Below are 17013 nucleotides of genomic sequence, written 5' to 3'. Positions count from 1 at the left end.
CTATTGATTAAGCTAGTATTGTAAGTGGTGTTTTATAATACAAACTCAACCCCCATCTTCATGTACAATGATTGGGGAAAAAAAAAAAAAAAGCTTTGCTCAGTCTATACAACTGTTGGACTTTTGTGTAAGAACTTGCATATGGTATGTGATTCACTACTAATGTTTATGCTGTTTAATTAGCAACAAATCAGCCCCAGACTCTTAATGACACAACAGTATTCACTTTTTAATAATTATTAACAAGTATATGTATTGAATTACTCTCTTTTTTTTTTTTTTTTAAAACATTTGTTCATAATTCATTCTTTTGTACATAATATGACGTGCAAGGCAAAGGTAGACATGATAGAAAATAGAATTTGCACAGGGCTCAGTCCATGTTTGTCTCAGGTGAGGGGGGTTCAGTTCTTTGGTCTGATGACTCTTCCTGTGCTATGTGCTGTTCAGAGAACGACTCCCCCCTCTCCAGGATGGTCTCTTCTTCACCGTTCCCACCTAGACTCTTTTCTCGCTGGCCATCGTTGGCAGTAGTGCTGTCTGTCTCTTTAGCCTGTCCTCTGAGATGTTCTCTCGCTGCTGATTTAGCTTTGGGTGGAGCAGAAAAAATTTCAAATACTTAAGGCAAGGCTGAGAATACTTAAGAAAAGAATATGTACATTCGAGCAAGCAGCAATGAAACAACTGAAACAATCTTAAAAATTATTTTTAATGTATAAAGAAAGCTTAATTGGTAGAATTTTCAGTTATTATTCTATGCTTTGATATTCAATTAATTTTGTTACGATTTTCCTTTTCCGTTATTCAATTTTGATCTTTTATTTAGTCAGGTCTACATGTTCAAAATAATTTTTAAATATTTTTAAATATGGACAAAACGGCTTAGCTATGGCTGAGATGATTGTTCATGAAATCTTACTCTACCTTCTATTTAACAAAATAACATTAATTTACACATATATTTACATAACTGTTATAAAATCTATTTAAATAATTGTAAAATCAGCAATGAGGCACTTCAAATGTGCATTGACAAACAGTAAGAATTACTAGACTAATGTTATGCTGTGTTTGTTCTTCATTAAGATTTATTTTTGTTTATACTGATAGCTGAACGCTTTCCCTAATACACTCCACTAGATGTTCAACAACCAGCAGTGCAGGTGGATGCTGCAAAAAGCAATAATAAAAAAAAAAAAAAGCGCGCAAGTTCTATCTCAATATTCACCTGAAAGAGCCAGCTCGTTCGTGAAAGACACATCACTAGTGCAATTGTGACTCTAGCTCTCGTTCATTAACTCCCTCTTAATTGCATCAGTCTCTGCTCACCTTCCTCTCCCTCAGGCAAATCCTCCGAGCAGGGCTCCAGCTCTCCCAGGTTTACCCGCTTCCGTATCGGTGACCTCTGGAGTCGGGGCAATGCAGCTTTCAGCTCTGAGACAAACCACAGTACAACCACAAAGCAGACTTCATTACATCTTCACACTGGTCTTCTCTTCTACTCAAATGCTCCAAGAAATATACACCATGTCATAGATTACATCATAGTTTCAGACATATCAAGGTATCTTTTCAAAGAAAATGGTATTCTAGAAATATTATTTTGTTAAAGAAACCTTAGGAGAATTGCTTCAATGACGTTCAGTAACTTATTTAAAAAACAAAACAAAAAAATTAATGTTTTTCTCTCATTTCTCATTTCAAACCCTTCAAGACTGCTACATCGTAGTAGTAGTAGTAATAGTAGTAGTAATAGTAGTAGTAGTAATAGTAGTAGTAAGTAAGAGTAATAGTAGTAGTAAGAGTAATACTGATTTTTTTGCACTATGGCTGTGGTCCATTCTGAAGTGATCATGACTCTACCCTGCTCCCACTGAAGGCTACATCCTCCACAGCGAGAAGTCTGAAAGGTCTTCCTTTAGGGGTTAAATGCAACAGTCATTCAGAACACACTTCAGTCTAACTTCTAGCTGAGATGGTTTTCCACTGTCACGTATGCAAATACAAAAGCACAACCCTACTTTCATTCACAAACATGCACTATGCAGTGGAAACCTCCCCATGTGGTTGAGTAGACTCACTTACAAAAGCACTAAAATACAAATGGTAAATGTTGTTACCTTATGCTACATCAGGTAGCAATAAAAACATAGCAGAACTACTTTTGTCTATTTTATAACTTCCTATTACAAAATGTGACGTTTATATGTTTTGTATGTGTCTTTAGCCCTTATTTATAGGTAAGCTCACCAGCTGCTGTAGCCATTTTAATAACAGTGCAAGGAATCTTGGGAGCAAAGTGTGTATCAGTTGTTTTCTTCAAAATGACCATTTAGAATGCTTTTTCAAGTAAATGTTTTTCATCACTACAGACTGCTCACTGACATTTTACATTTGCTCACTGGCTGACCTTTTTATCCAACTGAGACAGGATACAACTGAGCAGTTGAGGGTTATGGGTCATGCTCAAGGACCCAACATTGTCAGATTGGCGGTGCTAGAATTTGAACTCTAGCACCTTTTGATCAGTAGTCCAAAGCTTTTAGCAGCTCGCCTCCACTTTCCTGACTGCTCCGGGTATTCTCCCTTCATATAGGCTTCCTCACTTCAGTATAGACCACACTTTAAGCCTAAGTACAACTAAAGGTTTCAAGATGTCCAAAAAAAAAACGTTTATAGACAACTGACTGGTCTCCACTAGCCTTCACTGGCTTTTAGACGCATTAGAATATTGGTTGAACCACTCCCTTTTAGAGCAGGGTGGGGTGTGGATGCTGAAACAAAAGCTCACCCTCAGGGTCGAGCAGGGCAGCGTGCTGGAGTAGGGCGTCCTCATGGACGGAGACGGCTCGGCGCTGAGGTGAGGGCTTCATGCGAGGCCACGGTTTGGGGAGAGTTTCTATGAAGGGAAAGAGGTATAGTGTCTGTATCCATACCCATAATACACCACACAGAACATACAGTATAAATACAAACAGTGAGTAACTCAATGTATTAAATAAAGGCATATGCTGTGCATACGCAGGATATTCCATTACAAACAACATAATGAATTCAGGGTATTTATACCGTAATTATATCTAATTACTTCCATATACTCAGACCTTGGAACGACAAGGTGATCTTACAGTTATGTGATTTTAAGATACTGAGCAATTGGCACATAAATAACATATTCATAATATTTTTGCCAAAAAAGTCAGATATTGTAAATCAATATTATAAGGAATTAGAATTTCTTATTGGTCCCACATTATATTAGTGTAATAATTGTGCAGTTATACATAAACTATACATGCAACTAATCTCCCAATTGAAAATTTATGCACTGTTACAGATGGGTTACAGAAGTAATCTTATTTAAATACACATGTGTGGCAACTTCCGTTTTGGTGTAACAGGGTGGAGAGTATTCACTGCTGGTTTGTGGTGAATTCAGAGCCTATCCCAAGAACACTGGGTGTGAAGTGGGAATACTCTTTGAATGGGCTGCCAGTTCATTGCAGGACACCATGCACACACACACATTCACACTTAGAGGCTGTTTAGAATAGCCAATCCACCTACTGGCATTTTTTGAGAGGTAGGAGGAAATCTGAGAACCTGAAGGTAATCCACACGGACATCGGGGAACATGCAGGAGGATAACTGTATTTGTATGAAATGCTAGTTTTGGCACTGTACTTACACAGTAACTACACAGGAACTCTCCAGGTATTGTAAAGTGTGATTTTATATTGATAAGTAGACAAATCCTGCCTGTATAATTATTATGTAAGTACAGTCCAATTCAGTCTCTCTGATTTTGTTTATCTGTAACAGTGCATTATAGTTACATTACAGTTGCCCGTATGGTTTCTATGTAATTACATGGGTATTACAGACACTTGATATAAACACCTTGAATTAATTGTGTTGACTGAACAAATATATACATACCAAACACTGCATGCACTTTAACCAAAGCCCATTTGCTACAGCCGCATTGAATTGCATGTTTGATCTGATAGAGGTAATTAAATTGTCTTCAGCTGAGCCCTATAGAAGGCTGCTGACTCTTAAAGCATTAAGAGCTGCCATCAGGGGAGGTGTTGAAGGAAAACAGAGATGAGGCCAGTTACTGTGGCCCTACTGTTAGAGTTTAAATCTGTTTAGACAGTGATGGATATCTAGGGAATTTAGAGGGTCTCTGTGCTGGAGTACTACGCTCTGTGAGTGGACAGTGCCTGGATAGTGGACAGTGATACCACCACTGCAAATGCTAAGACTGTAACCAGACACTTAATGGAACAAACTCTCTGATTTAGTTCTCTCTGCAGATTTCACAACCTTCGGTTAAGACGTACGACTGAGCTCTTCTGAGAGCACCTAAACACTATTACAGCTCAGCCCTTTGCCAAAGAGTGTGATAAACTTTGTGACGTCAACTGGTGTACTTCACAGTAGAGAAGCACAATTACCAATTTCATTTCCAATTCGATGCCAACAATGATCTGATACTGACATTTCCTTTGTAACTGAGCCAACTCTCTACAAACTTCTTTTAACTTATGTGAAACATCAGAAGCACAATGGCAGAAGGATAAAGACAACTTGTGTACTTTTTTCAATGCAGTATTTGTGTCTTGTGCGTCAGCAAGTTAGTGCATTCAGAGTAGAAAGTACATCTGAGGAGCAGATTGGAAAATGTTCCAAATCTGATCTGATCCAGTCTTTTTAGTCCAGTTCTTTGTAGTTATCCTATCCATGTTATTTAATTTTTGTATTGTGACTATAATCTGTAGATTGCTTGATTCATGACAAGTCTTTGTAGGTTTCTGTGTACTAGCACTTCGCGCAACTACAACTTTCCCTTCTACAACTAACAAAACATTATTGACATTAAATCACAAAACACTTCAGCAGCATTGCAAATATTCCCTTTGTTTTTTCAGGAAACTACCAGAGTAATTTTGATGTAATTTTAACATGATGTTTTACAGAATGTTTCATCTTTAATTACATGAAATGTGCTTCGTCTACCAATGTCTTACACCCAGAACTTCATTGGTTCCAGCCTGTTCTTATGAATCCAGGTCCACTTCAGTCCAGGCATTAGCCCACACACAATAATTGCTACTAATAAGATCAACTGCTCCCCGTTTAACAAATATATTTTCAATATATACCAGCACTGAAACACTCTCACTTTGCAAAATATTTCCGAGCCTCTTGTTGTACTCACTCCCCTCTGAAAAGATTGGAACGGCAAGGGAACCACTAGGAGGCATTATGATTACCTGGTAATGCCAAGTGGCTTGGTCATAGCCCCCTTGGTGCTCCAGACTTTCACAATAATGTATTGGACAAACAGGTAATCATATATATTGACAATATATTAATACACTCTGTTACCTTGTCTGACCACATTCAGCATGTTTGTAAGGTTCTGAGATGATTGCTGGAAAATTCTAGTTTACGATCTAATCTAATCTTCAAGCTGAAAAGTGCTTCTTTCATCAAAAGTTGCAAACATTACATAATTAGTTATTTTTTGCATGTATAATAAGTTAATACTAAGGTATCATTGGTGGAACATTAACTGTAGCCCTTTAAATTGGATTACTATTCAGTTATTCATCTTAAAAAATATTATTCAGTAAAAACTACTATAAATTATTCGGTAACTACAGTGAAACTAATAGAAAAGGTGTGTAGTAACAAGGGTTTGTAACTACACAAATACGAGAGACACACCAAACTAATCAATTAGAAACAAATCAGTAATGGAGAAATTAATACTTGTTCATTCTCATTAGGCCATATTCAGATTTGAGTTAAGTGCACACACACTTACATCTTAAACCCATTCTGACCATTCCTTCTCGCATGTCATACCTTCAGTAACCGACTGTGCTCTTTCTGCTCTCTCCTGGGGGTCTGTGCTACGCACCCTACGTGGTGAAGGGGCTGGAGGTGTATCTTTTCGTGGAGAAGGGGTTGGAGGCTCCTTTGTCTGAGACTGGGAGGAAGTTCTACTCTCCACCACTGTTGTTGGAGTATCTGGAGAGGGACTGGGCTGCCTAGGGATTGGAGAGATGGTTCTGGAGGCCACAGGAGTCTCACCCGGGGGGATAAAGGTGGGTTTGAGGGTCGGTTTTGGGGGTAAAGGGCCTAGAGGTCGTTCTGGGAGTGGCGGGCGTTCTGTGTTGCTTGCTCGCACCGGCCGTCTGGTGTCTGATAGTAGATGAAGACTTCTTAATAATACTGCACAATGGTTTAATGATACACAAAGGCACAAAAGTCAGAAAATAAGAGTGTTACTTAAGTGAGTTGTCACCTGAAGAGGTGGACATGGTGCGTGGCTTCATGGGTGGAGGTTCAGGCTGGCTGTCCAGTATTGCCCCTAACAAAAACAAGAAAGTGGGTCACAAAAAAGACAGTTGGTTCATGGCAGGTTTAAAAGTGCACATCACACGGCAATAGTGATGCTATTGGATTATAGGATTTTCACAGGCTTTAATATCCAACTTAATTTGTGGCAACAGCCCTTTATGTGACTTTTCAGAAAAAAGACCTTACTGAAAGTGATATATCTCATTTGATCAAGTTGTGAAGCTCAACTCTGTCAGGCCAAACTCCATTTAGCAGGAAGAAATTTATCTACTGTGGGAAGCCTGCTTTGAAAACCAGCAAATTCTCTAGAGTGAAAATGCTGTCATCTAGCTCACTTTTCCAACAGGGTTGATCAAAGATTTTACATACAACGGACCAATAGCTTTTAGCATCTACTAATATTCTAGCTGCTCAGTAGAGGTTCAAACTGCTCCTTGGTGTTTTTTTGTCATTATTACATATCTATAAGGTTCTGGTTATTCTCCTTGCACACACTTCCGGCTGTTGTAGTAAAAATGCAGATTTCATCCCTCATCCTTCACGTGCACAGATAATCATAGTAGACAGACTACTGAGAACCTCAGTGGGGTCTATTCATGGTTATGTGTGACCTCCGAGATCTGGTAGTCACTGAATTTCCTTGTTATTGGAATGCCATATATAGTCATGCGTTATGGAAGCTGCAGATCATTAAGACAAATCATTTCCTTTTCATTACACACACACCTCGTTACCCACAATATGCTTGTGCAGTCTTAATCAGAAATCACATGACATAGCTCCTGGTGATTTCTCACCCAGTTCAGTTCAAAAACTTATTCCTTTAATCCAGCTCTTCAGGAATATTATTGCCAAGTGTAGGTTTAATAGGAACAATTTAGTGAAATATCTTATTTATTTTCCCCTTACAAGCTTCCACATACCCCAAATGTAGTTACAAGCTTCCACTTAAATCATTTTCCTCTTTGCATTTATTATCTTTTGTATTACTTCGTGGTTTTCTGAATTTATTTGTTTAATTGTTCATGCACTTAGATTCGAAACTGTCCTTTTTGTTACTGACTAGATCACTCAAGCACTTGTACAAATCAGGATTAGTCTCTAGTCTTTCAGGTTCTGCATTCTTGTAGTTCCTGTGTGTTTTGTATTACTACAGATTCAATTGTAAACATTTACACTAAACATTTTTCTGTAAATATATGCCTACACATTCCTCAGACCATAAATCTTAGAACACAGAATGTGAGCTATGTAACGTCACTGCATAGATGAATGCAGTATCATTATGGGGCAGACATTTTGTACAACCAGAAAGATTTTTTTTAAATTTGATATCACCTGCTACAACTTGCCTCCCAAAGTTTGAATGTGGAATAGTACTACAAAGGTGGAACTTCTTCAAATGATAATATACAGTCTCCTCCAAAAGTATTGGAACAGCAAGGCCAATTCTTTTGTTGAAAACATTTGGGTTTGAGATCAAAAGATGAATATGAGACGATAGAGCATAATTTCAGCTTCCATTTCCTGATATTTACATCTAGATGTTTTAGACAACTTTGAACATGGCACCTTTTGTTTGAACCCACTCATTTTTCTAACTGGGAGGAACTTCATCATGCAGCGAGACAATGACCCAAAACACATTGCCAACACAACAGAGAACTTCATTAGGGGAAAAAACTAGAAGGTTTTAGACTGGGCAAGTCAATCACCAGACCTTAACCCAATGGAGAATGCATTTCACCTCCTGAAGAGGAGACTGAAGGGAGAAACCCAAAACAAATAACAACTGAAAGAAGCTACAGTACAAGCCTGGCCTGGAAAAGAAAATTGCAAAAGAAGAATGCATGATGTGAGTGATGATGTCAGTGGGTCGCAGGCTTAATGCATATTGAAAACAAGGGATATGCAACCAAATAGCAAGTGTTATTTATTTTACTTTAAGACTATCTGTTCTTATACTTTTGCTCACCAAACAGTTGGGTGGTCTGCCACCAAAGTGGCCATGTTCTATATTGTTTAACACACCTAGATGTAAATCTCAGGAAATGAAAGCAGAAATTCTGATCTATCATATCAGATCTCAAACCCAAATGTCTTCAGTGTATAGCAAAAATACGAGAATTGACCTTGTTGTTCTAATACTTTTTGGAAGGGACTGTAGTTACACTCTGAACCCGTTGTAAATACTAAAACAGATTATCCCTGTGCTATTGCAAAATGGTTTTTTTTATGTTTTTTTTTATTTATTTATTTTATGGTTTATTATTAAATGACATTATATAGCTTACACACTATGAACCTTCACACAGGGATCTCCATCATGCATACTAGCACACAGGACAAGTAACATCTAATATGCAGCTTCAGGCTGCTCTCATTGCCACACAGAAGTGCAAATGTAGCACATCTCAGAATGCAGCAAAAATCTCCAGTTACCGCGATGGACAGCCACATCCTACACAGCTGATAATAAGGGTGAGGAATTAGAGGAGGGCCTTACCTTCTGAGTTGGCTTTTCTCAGCTCCTCTTCTTTGCTCTAGAAGAGGATAATAACGCCTTGATTGAAATGTCTGTTGCTGAATAATCCCACAGTTATCAAGGCATTATGTTTCTGATATTGTGGTTAAGCAGCTAAGCAGGTATTACATATAAAGTCTTCAGCACAAATCAGTACATACTGTAGTTTCCAGAGGAGTTCCAGGGGAGTTCACTCCTTTCGAGCTATCACTATTTTAACTGCTGTCTACTGTCCAGAACATAATGTTTTAGATCATCATCCAACTACATTGTGGACTGCTTGTTACCTGCCCTAACATTTGCATTACTGTTTAGATAAGTGTCAAGCAAGTGAGGTAAAATTGCCCTTGCTGAAAAATGTTATTTAGCTGGAGACTTTATCTTGTTTTCTGTCAAGTCGTATACCTTTGAAGAGGATTTATATATGACTTAGTCACACACAGAAACATACACACCTGACTCGTTTTGGAGTCGAAGGGGGGTGTCTTGGCGACCCCCATGCGATGCAGCATAACATGGAGCCGCTGTTCAAAAGTGGAGGAGCTTTCAGATGAGTGTTTCTAAAAAAAGAAAGCAAGCAGGCATGACCACAATGACAAGAGCTACAGGGTGCATCTTGCTACAGATAACACTGAATACATACAGTACATGGCTGGTGAGCAGGAGCTCTGTCCTAACAGAAAACCTGTTCTGATGCGAGTCATATATTGTAGTAAACTTGATAGATTGAACCTTTGCGCATATACAGAATCCAAATAGAGCATCAAAAATAGCAATGCAGAAAGGCAGTCTTTTTATTGCATTTTAAAGGGGTTCATTGGGGGTTTTTATTTGTCATTTAAGGTATTATCTTGGACACTGTAGCTGTGTAAATCTCCACACAATAGGACCTTTTATGGAGGATTAAGCCCAAATATGCTTATATGTTTGCCAACGAAGGAAAATTAGTGTTCAGTTGATAATAATGATAACTGATTCATTATTAGCAATTACAGTGTGATTATGTACAAAAGAGTACAAAATATGTACAAAGAAGTACAAAATATATTTTTGAAAAAAAAAAACTTATTTAGTCAGTTACTGATAGCATAGTGAATAAAAATGTAATTTTAAAGCTGAGTCAGCAAAAGAAACTCTTTACAATATGTAGAAGCGTTACATCACTCTTTCAAAAAGACTGAGATCATCAGTTTCAGCAGTATTTGTAACAATATTCATAGTAATTATTGAGCCAATTCATGACAGGCTTATGATATTCTCACAACATGTCCACTGTATCAAGGTAGTCTATCACATTATCACACTACCATCCCTCACACAGGGATCTCTCATTCAGTGCCTTGATTCCATATCTTGATTCCATATGTTAATATGGCTGTCATGGCTGAAGTTATTCATTGTTTAAAAATAAGATTTATACTTTTATCATATTATTTATAATCAGAGATGTAGATTCAAGTGTACTCCAGAGCTTGGTGTAAAAACTGCTTTAACTCCAGAAACATTGCACACTCCCATACCCAAACTTCCAACAGGAACGTGTCAAGTGGTGACCAATGGCTGGTAGAGCTGAACATAACCACCATGCCACTGAAAGCATAGGACCTGCTGTAGCTGCTTATCAGAGATTGTTTCTCTAACTATGCAAAATTCACACCTCAAATGTGTTAGATTTCCTGTCTGTAAGAGTCCTGCAGAGTTCCACAGAATGAGGCAGTAAGTGCACTACTTTGCTGGTATATGCCTGTGGTATGCTGAGTTGACATATCATTCAAAAGACTAGGATTAAGTACCTTAAACAGGACATTCATTCATTCAATTTCCTTCCACTTCTTGTGGTAGGATTCATCGTGGCTACAGGCTGAGAAGGTCAGCCCAGATTCTCTCTTCCCACCCACAGTTTCCAGCTCCTCCTGGAGGACACCCAGATGTTCCCAAGCCATGTGTGAGATATAATCTCTCCAGCAGGGCCCCAGGGTCTCCGTCCAGTGGGACATGCCTGATACAGCTCTAGAGGGAGCAGAGGGGGCATCCCCTCAACCGGCTCCTCTCGATTCAGAAAAGAGCTCTACTTTGAGGCAATCCTGAATTGTCGGGCATAATATTTAATAGTATTAAAGTTTAAGCCCTAAAGAGGCCAATAATTTAAATCTAATCTAATCTAATGCAAATACAATATACTTCATATACAGCAGAGCAGCCAGCTCATGATTGCTTATAATGATGAATGACACAATAATTTCTTGTATGCACTCTGACAGATATACCATGTTTTTGTTTATAGTTGCCCCCACTTACAATATACACATGCTTCCCTTACCACTCCTCATACCCTTTCCCCAGCTGAAGCAAAAGCAGCACGGTCCTCATTGTTTTATTTGTCATCTGGCAAAGTGCACTGAGTAACCGGTGCTTCATCTACAGAGATGAAAGATAATGTGTTTCAAAAACATTTTATGAAGGTTCTCAGTAGCTCTTTTTTTGCCAATTGTAGAATTTTACCTCAACATCAATTTCACATGCAATATCTTGATTGTGGACCCCCTAAAAGGCGGGGCCCTGGGAGACTGCCTCTTTCACCCATCCTTTGAGACGACCCTGACTGACAACTGTTAAACCTCACAGCAAATTACTACCACAGCTGAGGTGTTTCAGAGGCATTTCACCCATCAAACCAACTGCCCTGATTTGCCTTGAAATTAAGTACAACAGCAGTGTTCACTTACCTTAGCTTGTGTAGCTGCAGAGTCCTGCCCTGGCTCCAGTCCTGTAAGCAGGATAAGGGACTGAGATTTGCCCTCTCGAAGTGAGCGGCGCGTAGCCTTGGGTCTCCTCTCTCCATCAGGGGTTCGGCTCTTCTCTAGGGTCCGGCTCTTCTCTCCCTCCAAGGGCAACGTGGCTGTTACTGGACTGGGAGTTTTGATTGGGGTCAGGGGTGCAGCAGGAGGCAATGTTGGGACTCCTTCAGTTTTGGCAGGCGAGGAGGCGGGAGGGGTGGGGGTGGAGGCAGGGGCAGCTGATGGGGCAGAAAGTGGCATGAAGAGGGGTGAGGGTGCCATTTTGTCATCTACAGTTGGTACTGTGGGGGATGAATCTGTGATGGTGGGAGTAGTGCTGGGTGCCTTGAGGATGCTCTCTTCTTCCAATTTCTCCTTCTCCTTTTCTTTTTCTTTCTCTCGCTCTTTTTCCTTGTCTTTCTCCTTTTCCTTCTCGCGCTCTTTCTCCGCACGTGCGGCCTCCCGGAGTGGTCGGATGAGGTCTGCTATTGAAGTCTTTTTGACCTTTCCTTCCGGTGCACCCTCGCTTTTGGTTCCTCGACCTGCACGGACCTTCTTGAAGGCGAAAAAGTCACCAAACTTCTTCTTTATGTTTTTTGTCGGAGCTGTGGAGGGCGTGGAGGTTGTCAAGGTGGTGGTCGGAGGGGAAGTGGTGCCACAGGTAGACTCTGCAGACTGTGCTTTATTGAGGGCGTCCTCCCTCTGGTGCTTCCTGAAAGTCAGCAGAGGATAAACATGATGGAAGCTGAAATGCATGTTATGCGTATTGTGTATGTGACATTTACACAGCGTTTAACTAATAACTAGTGCCTAGCGTTACATCTGCGTAGGTGTATACTCACAGGGGGTCATCAGGGATGATCTTCTTGGTGAAGAACTCCTCTACGCCCTCGTCCACCCTCCCCATATTCTCATTGGCTTCATTCTCACTCTCAGCTGCCTGCTCCTACACACATACAGAAACACACAGACACACATACACAGAAAAAGACAAGGTCACTTGCCAGGACTAACAGATTATTCAAGGTCGACATGAATGTAGAAATCTGAAACGCTCTGAAAACACACTGGCTTCACGGTATAATATAGAAAAGCTGCTCTCAGCAGCACTGTTTCAACTGTCAGTGTGCACTGCTCCAAATATACACATCACACTGTCTCTCTTCATATTCATCATATTCATATATTCAGATATGCACTTTTCCTATGCACACCACACTCATACAATATACTCACCTACATATATGTGCACACATATACATACGGACATAAACTATTGTAAATCATGGTGATATAAATAATGATATCAGCAGGCAAGGCTGATTTTCTATTGGCTGTGACTCTGGTGCATCTGTCTCTCTTGTCCCAAGAGAGAACCAAACCCAGCTCTAGTCTTTCTCTGTCTGTTCCCCCTCCTCCTAAAGCAATTAGACCCCTTAAATACACCCACATGTAGCACACTGGCACACAGAATGGGAGTGTGGCTGCTCAACAATGGTGATTAGTGTCTGTATCTTGTAGCCATGGCAATAATTTAATAACAGAAAGGAGCACATCTTGAATTGTGAATTAGTCTGAACTGGATGTCAGTGTCTTGTACTTAGCAAGAAAATCATCTAATTAAAAAGTAATGTGTCTTTGAATTTAAGATGCTATATAGAAAGTGTACATTATAGGTTATTTAGGGTATTGATTGTCTCTAAGCACCCAAGTGTCTCTAAACACTTAAACCCTAGTATAATTTTAGCAATTCTAAAATCATAGTTTTCGAACACTTAATAGAGTAAAATTATTATCAGTTAAGCTAATTCTGAAGGGTGGCACAGTGGGTAGCTCTGCCATCTCACAGCTCCAAGGTCCAGGGCTCAATCCTGAGCTCGGGTTACTGTCTGCGGAGTTTTGCACGTTCTCCTCGTGTATGCGTGGGTTTCCTCTAGGTTCTCCAGTTTCCTCCCACCTCCCATAAACGTGCAGTGGGCACACTGGCTATTCTGAATTTCCCCTATGTGTGAAATAGTGTGTGAATGTGAGTGTGAATGGTGGCCTGCAATAGAGTAGAGGTTTAGCAGGTAACACTGATGCCTCACAGCTCAATCCTGAGCTCAGGCTACTGTCTGTGCAGAATTTCACATGTTCTCCTCCTGTTTGTATGGGATTCCTCAGGGTTCTCTGGGTTCCTCCCACCTCCCAAAAACATACAGTAGGTGGACTGGCTATGATAAATTGCCCCTGCATGTGAATAAGTGTGTGAATGTGTGTGTGCATGCTGGCCTGCAATGAACTGGCATCCCATCCAGGATGTATTCCAACCTCATGCCCAGTGTTCCTGGATCCACTACAATCCTGATCAGGATAAAGCGGTTACTGAAAATGAACGAAGAATGAATAAATCACTAATGTTTTATATAGTGATATAGTGATAATGTTTTTTTTTTAAACTGTTAAACTAACAGGAAAGGTGTGTAGTTACGAGAATAAGGAATGTAAATCTGGACCTGCTGATGGCTCCTGGGAGTTTAAGAACTATAAGAACAGGTTTTTACAGACTGAACAGATTCAGTGTATATTTAGAAGCCCACATATCACTGCTATCATGAGTATACACCCAAGTCCCAAAATAGCATCTTAGCAACTCTGTAACAATTGTTACAGCGTTTTAAAATCATTTTTGATAAACACCACCATCACTAAAACTTGCACAGCATCTAAATGGAACTGTCAATTTCATAAAAGGAGGGAAAAAGCTTTCTAAAGTAAACTTCTGCGGTTGTGTCAATAATGTTCAGTGTAGAATGAAAATGAGAAAACTAAGAGTGAGGTCATTCACCAAAAGGTAAGCCTTCACCACAGTGGAGGATTTTACTTTCTGTATTGTCCAGTGTCTATAATATTCCAAATGCATAAATAGCACACGCACACACAGTCACGACAGCAGTTATATTTAGGCATGTATGAACACACACACATATATATATATATATATATATATATATATATATATATATATATATATATATATATATATATATATATATATGCAAACACAACGGGCTACACCAGGGTATGTGGTTCTCCTGTAGAAACTGTGAGGGCTGAGTGAGCACTGCAGGCAGGAGAGAGAGAGAGAGAGAGAGAGAGAGAGAGAGAGCAGCATGGCATAAGCAACCGTATGTAAATGCAGTGCTACAAGCCGCATGAGAAATGGATTATAAAGCATTTAATGCCTCCTGGCCAATCAGAACGCACAGCTCGTCATCACTCCACTGCATCTCCAGAAAAAGAAGGCGGCACAGTGGCAAGGTGTTTCCCACATAATTAATACCACCTTACATATTAGTAAACACAGCACACATACTGTACATACAAAGCATAAACATACGTGCTCATTTCTTCTGATAATGGTCCGAATTGAAATCATATGGTTTGGAATGGCGCTTATATGACTTTATGATATAAACATATGACCTAGCCACACCAAAAATGCACAATACACACAACCATATTCTATTTCGACATACAGAGTCTAGAAAGCCTACAGTACAAGTAACAATAATCAAAAATAATAATAATTTTGTGTGCAAAAGAAGTCAGGAGCTAATCTGTTAAAGATCACACACATGGCAGGAGTTAAGGCCTGAGGACAAGAAATTTCAAGGCCATGTATTTCTTTATGTTTTGTGGGGTAGAGCATAAAACAGTGAGACACTGCAAGTGAACGTTGTGTTCTTTTTCGTTATCATGGTTTCCCTGTTCTCAGAGCATTGCACAGCCATTGAAAGACAGATGCAGTCTCAATTATGAAACAACCTGGAGCAGCTTGAATGTTTATGTAGGAGGACTTTTGAAGGACAGAGGCTAGAATTCCGCACACCTTTCATTTCTTCTGGTGTCAAAGCTACTTGGCCTATGCTATTAATATGCTATGCTCCTGATAAACTCATGTTGGTGAAATGGGGAGGGATGTAAGAAGCTGGTCCTGTGCTTTAAAGCCTGATGAACTCATCATTCAAACATTTTCCTGTCAAATTTCACTGCAATATTTGCAGAACTTCTCTGCACCTTGTCCACCAATGCTTCTTCCACAATAAAGGAAATGATTGTAATCTTAAATAGACTGTCACAGTTAACTTGCTATTATATAAGCAGATAGTCTCTAGTCTCTGTGAGTCAGACGTTATTTCGGTTTGGAGAAACTGATATCACACTGGGAAGCCACGACCAGGGGAAGCCAAGTCTAGTCAACACAAGTTCCAGCATAATTGTCTTCTAGAAGCAAGGGCTCATGCAGTTGCTTAAAACACCGAACTGATCAGGTTTAATGACAAGTTTATAATTATGATGAGGGGTGTGAGGTTGTTAGTAAGTAAATGGAGTTGGGTTCTGAAAATGTACTGGTGCATGCAGTAGAGAGAAAGATGTGAGACGTGTGTATGTGTGAGAGAGAGAAGAATGCTGAGCTGAGAATATAGCAAGATGGCAAGAGAAATGTTTATGCAGACTGAGACTACAAAAGCAGGACTAAGGTGGTATTTATTGAATAAGTCTAAATAATTAACGTTACTGAATAACATGCTTTAAGATGAACATTTGAATAATAAGACGAGAATTTAAGGGATTAACCGGGAAATAGGGACACACACAGTATTTAAGCCACACCAACCTGTGTATAATGTGACTGTTAAACCATCACACCTTCTCCATATTATACTCTCCCCTATGACACCACCTGCCTTTATATTTCCACTCCCCAAATGCCACACAATATGGACACCCACTTGCTTGTGGATCACAAGCCAGGAGGGGCAGCTGATATAAATGGGCTAGTAGGGCTAAGCCCCTGTGTCTCTCAAAGATAAAAGAACGTTTCATTTCAAAATTTTTGGCTTCCTCATTTTGCTGTTCACAAATGTCTTATATTTTGGACTTTTGTGGAACCAAGTGCATTTTTTTCCTCCCCCCAAAAAAATGCATTTGGAGGAGAAATCCTGCATAAACAATACACAGAATGGTATGAAGAAGCAATGCTGGGGATGGTTTGTCTCTACCCCAGACTGTAGATTCATGCAGCCTATCAGTAACAGTCATGTCAGGTGATTACGCAGAGTTTACCCCCTAGTTGGATCTCAATTTTTACTGTTATTTTTCAGTAACACATCATCAGCAGTGATTGAGAAGGCGTATGTGTAATACAGTGGCACGAATATGTGTAATGAATGTGAACAAGGTGGATTATTTATTCTATATCATCCTTTTTTCCACAAGAAATGCATTTGAATGAGAAAGTAAGAGTAGATAGACTAAGTACATACTGTTCAGTGAAAATGCTAATCACACAAA

At 39.6% G+C, this 17013-nt stretch overlaps 1 protein-coding gene across 2 annotated transcripts in view; it reads right to left on the bottom strand.

The window, feature by feature from the left end:
• Positions 1–208: 208 nt before the first annotated feature.
• The window catches only part of carmil2 (capping protein regulator and myosin 1 linker 2), a 46469-nt gene continuing 29664 nt past the window's right edge, over positions 209–17013 (bottom strand). The window contains exons 32-40 of one of the 2 annotated variants that reach the window (XM_026927303.3): positions 12519–12622; positions 11626–12388; positions 9355–9459; positions 8882–8918; positions 6320–6385; positions 5878–6216; positions 2792–2899; positions 1330–1434; positions 209–588 (exon numbers count right to left, since the gene is read on the bottom strand). In XM_026927303.3, coding sequence (XP_026783104.3) covers positions 374–588; positions 1330–1434; positions 2792–2899; positions 5878–6216; positions 6320–6385; positions 8882–8918; positions 9355–9459; positions 11626–12388; positions 12519–12622 — 1842 coding nt within the window. In that variant the 3' untranslated portion in view covers positions 209–373. Of the gene's footprint in view, positions 589–1228; positions 1435–2791; positions 2900–5877; positions 6217–6319; positions 6386–8881; positions 8919–9354; positions 9460–11625; positions 12389–12518; positions 12623–17013 lie in introns of both variants that reach the window. The other variant, XR_004578337.2, reaches the window with a different exon arrangement.

Source organism: Pangasianodon hypophthalmus, chromosome 6, assembly GCF_027358585.1.
Source record: "Pangasianodon hypophthalmus isolate fPanHyp1 chromosome 6, fPanHyp1.pri, whole genome shotgun sequence".
In the NCBI taxonomy this organism is placed as follows: domain Eukaryota; kingdom Metazoa; phylum Chordata; class Actinopteri; order Siluriformes; family Pangasiidae; genus Pangasianodon; species Pangasianodon hypophthalmus.
Note: the sequence above shows the minus strand (reverse complement) of the source record. Positions and strands in the feature narration are given on the sequence as shown.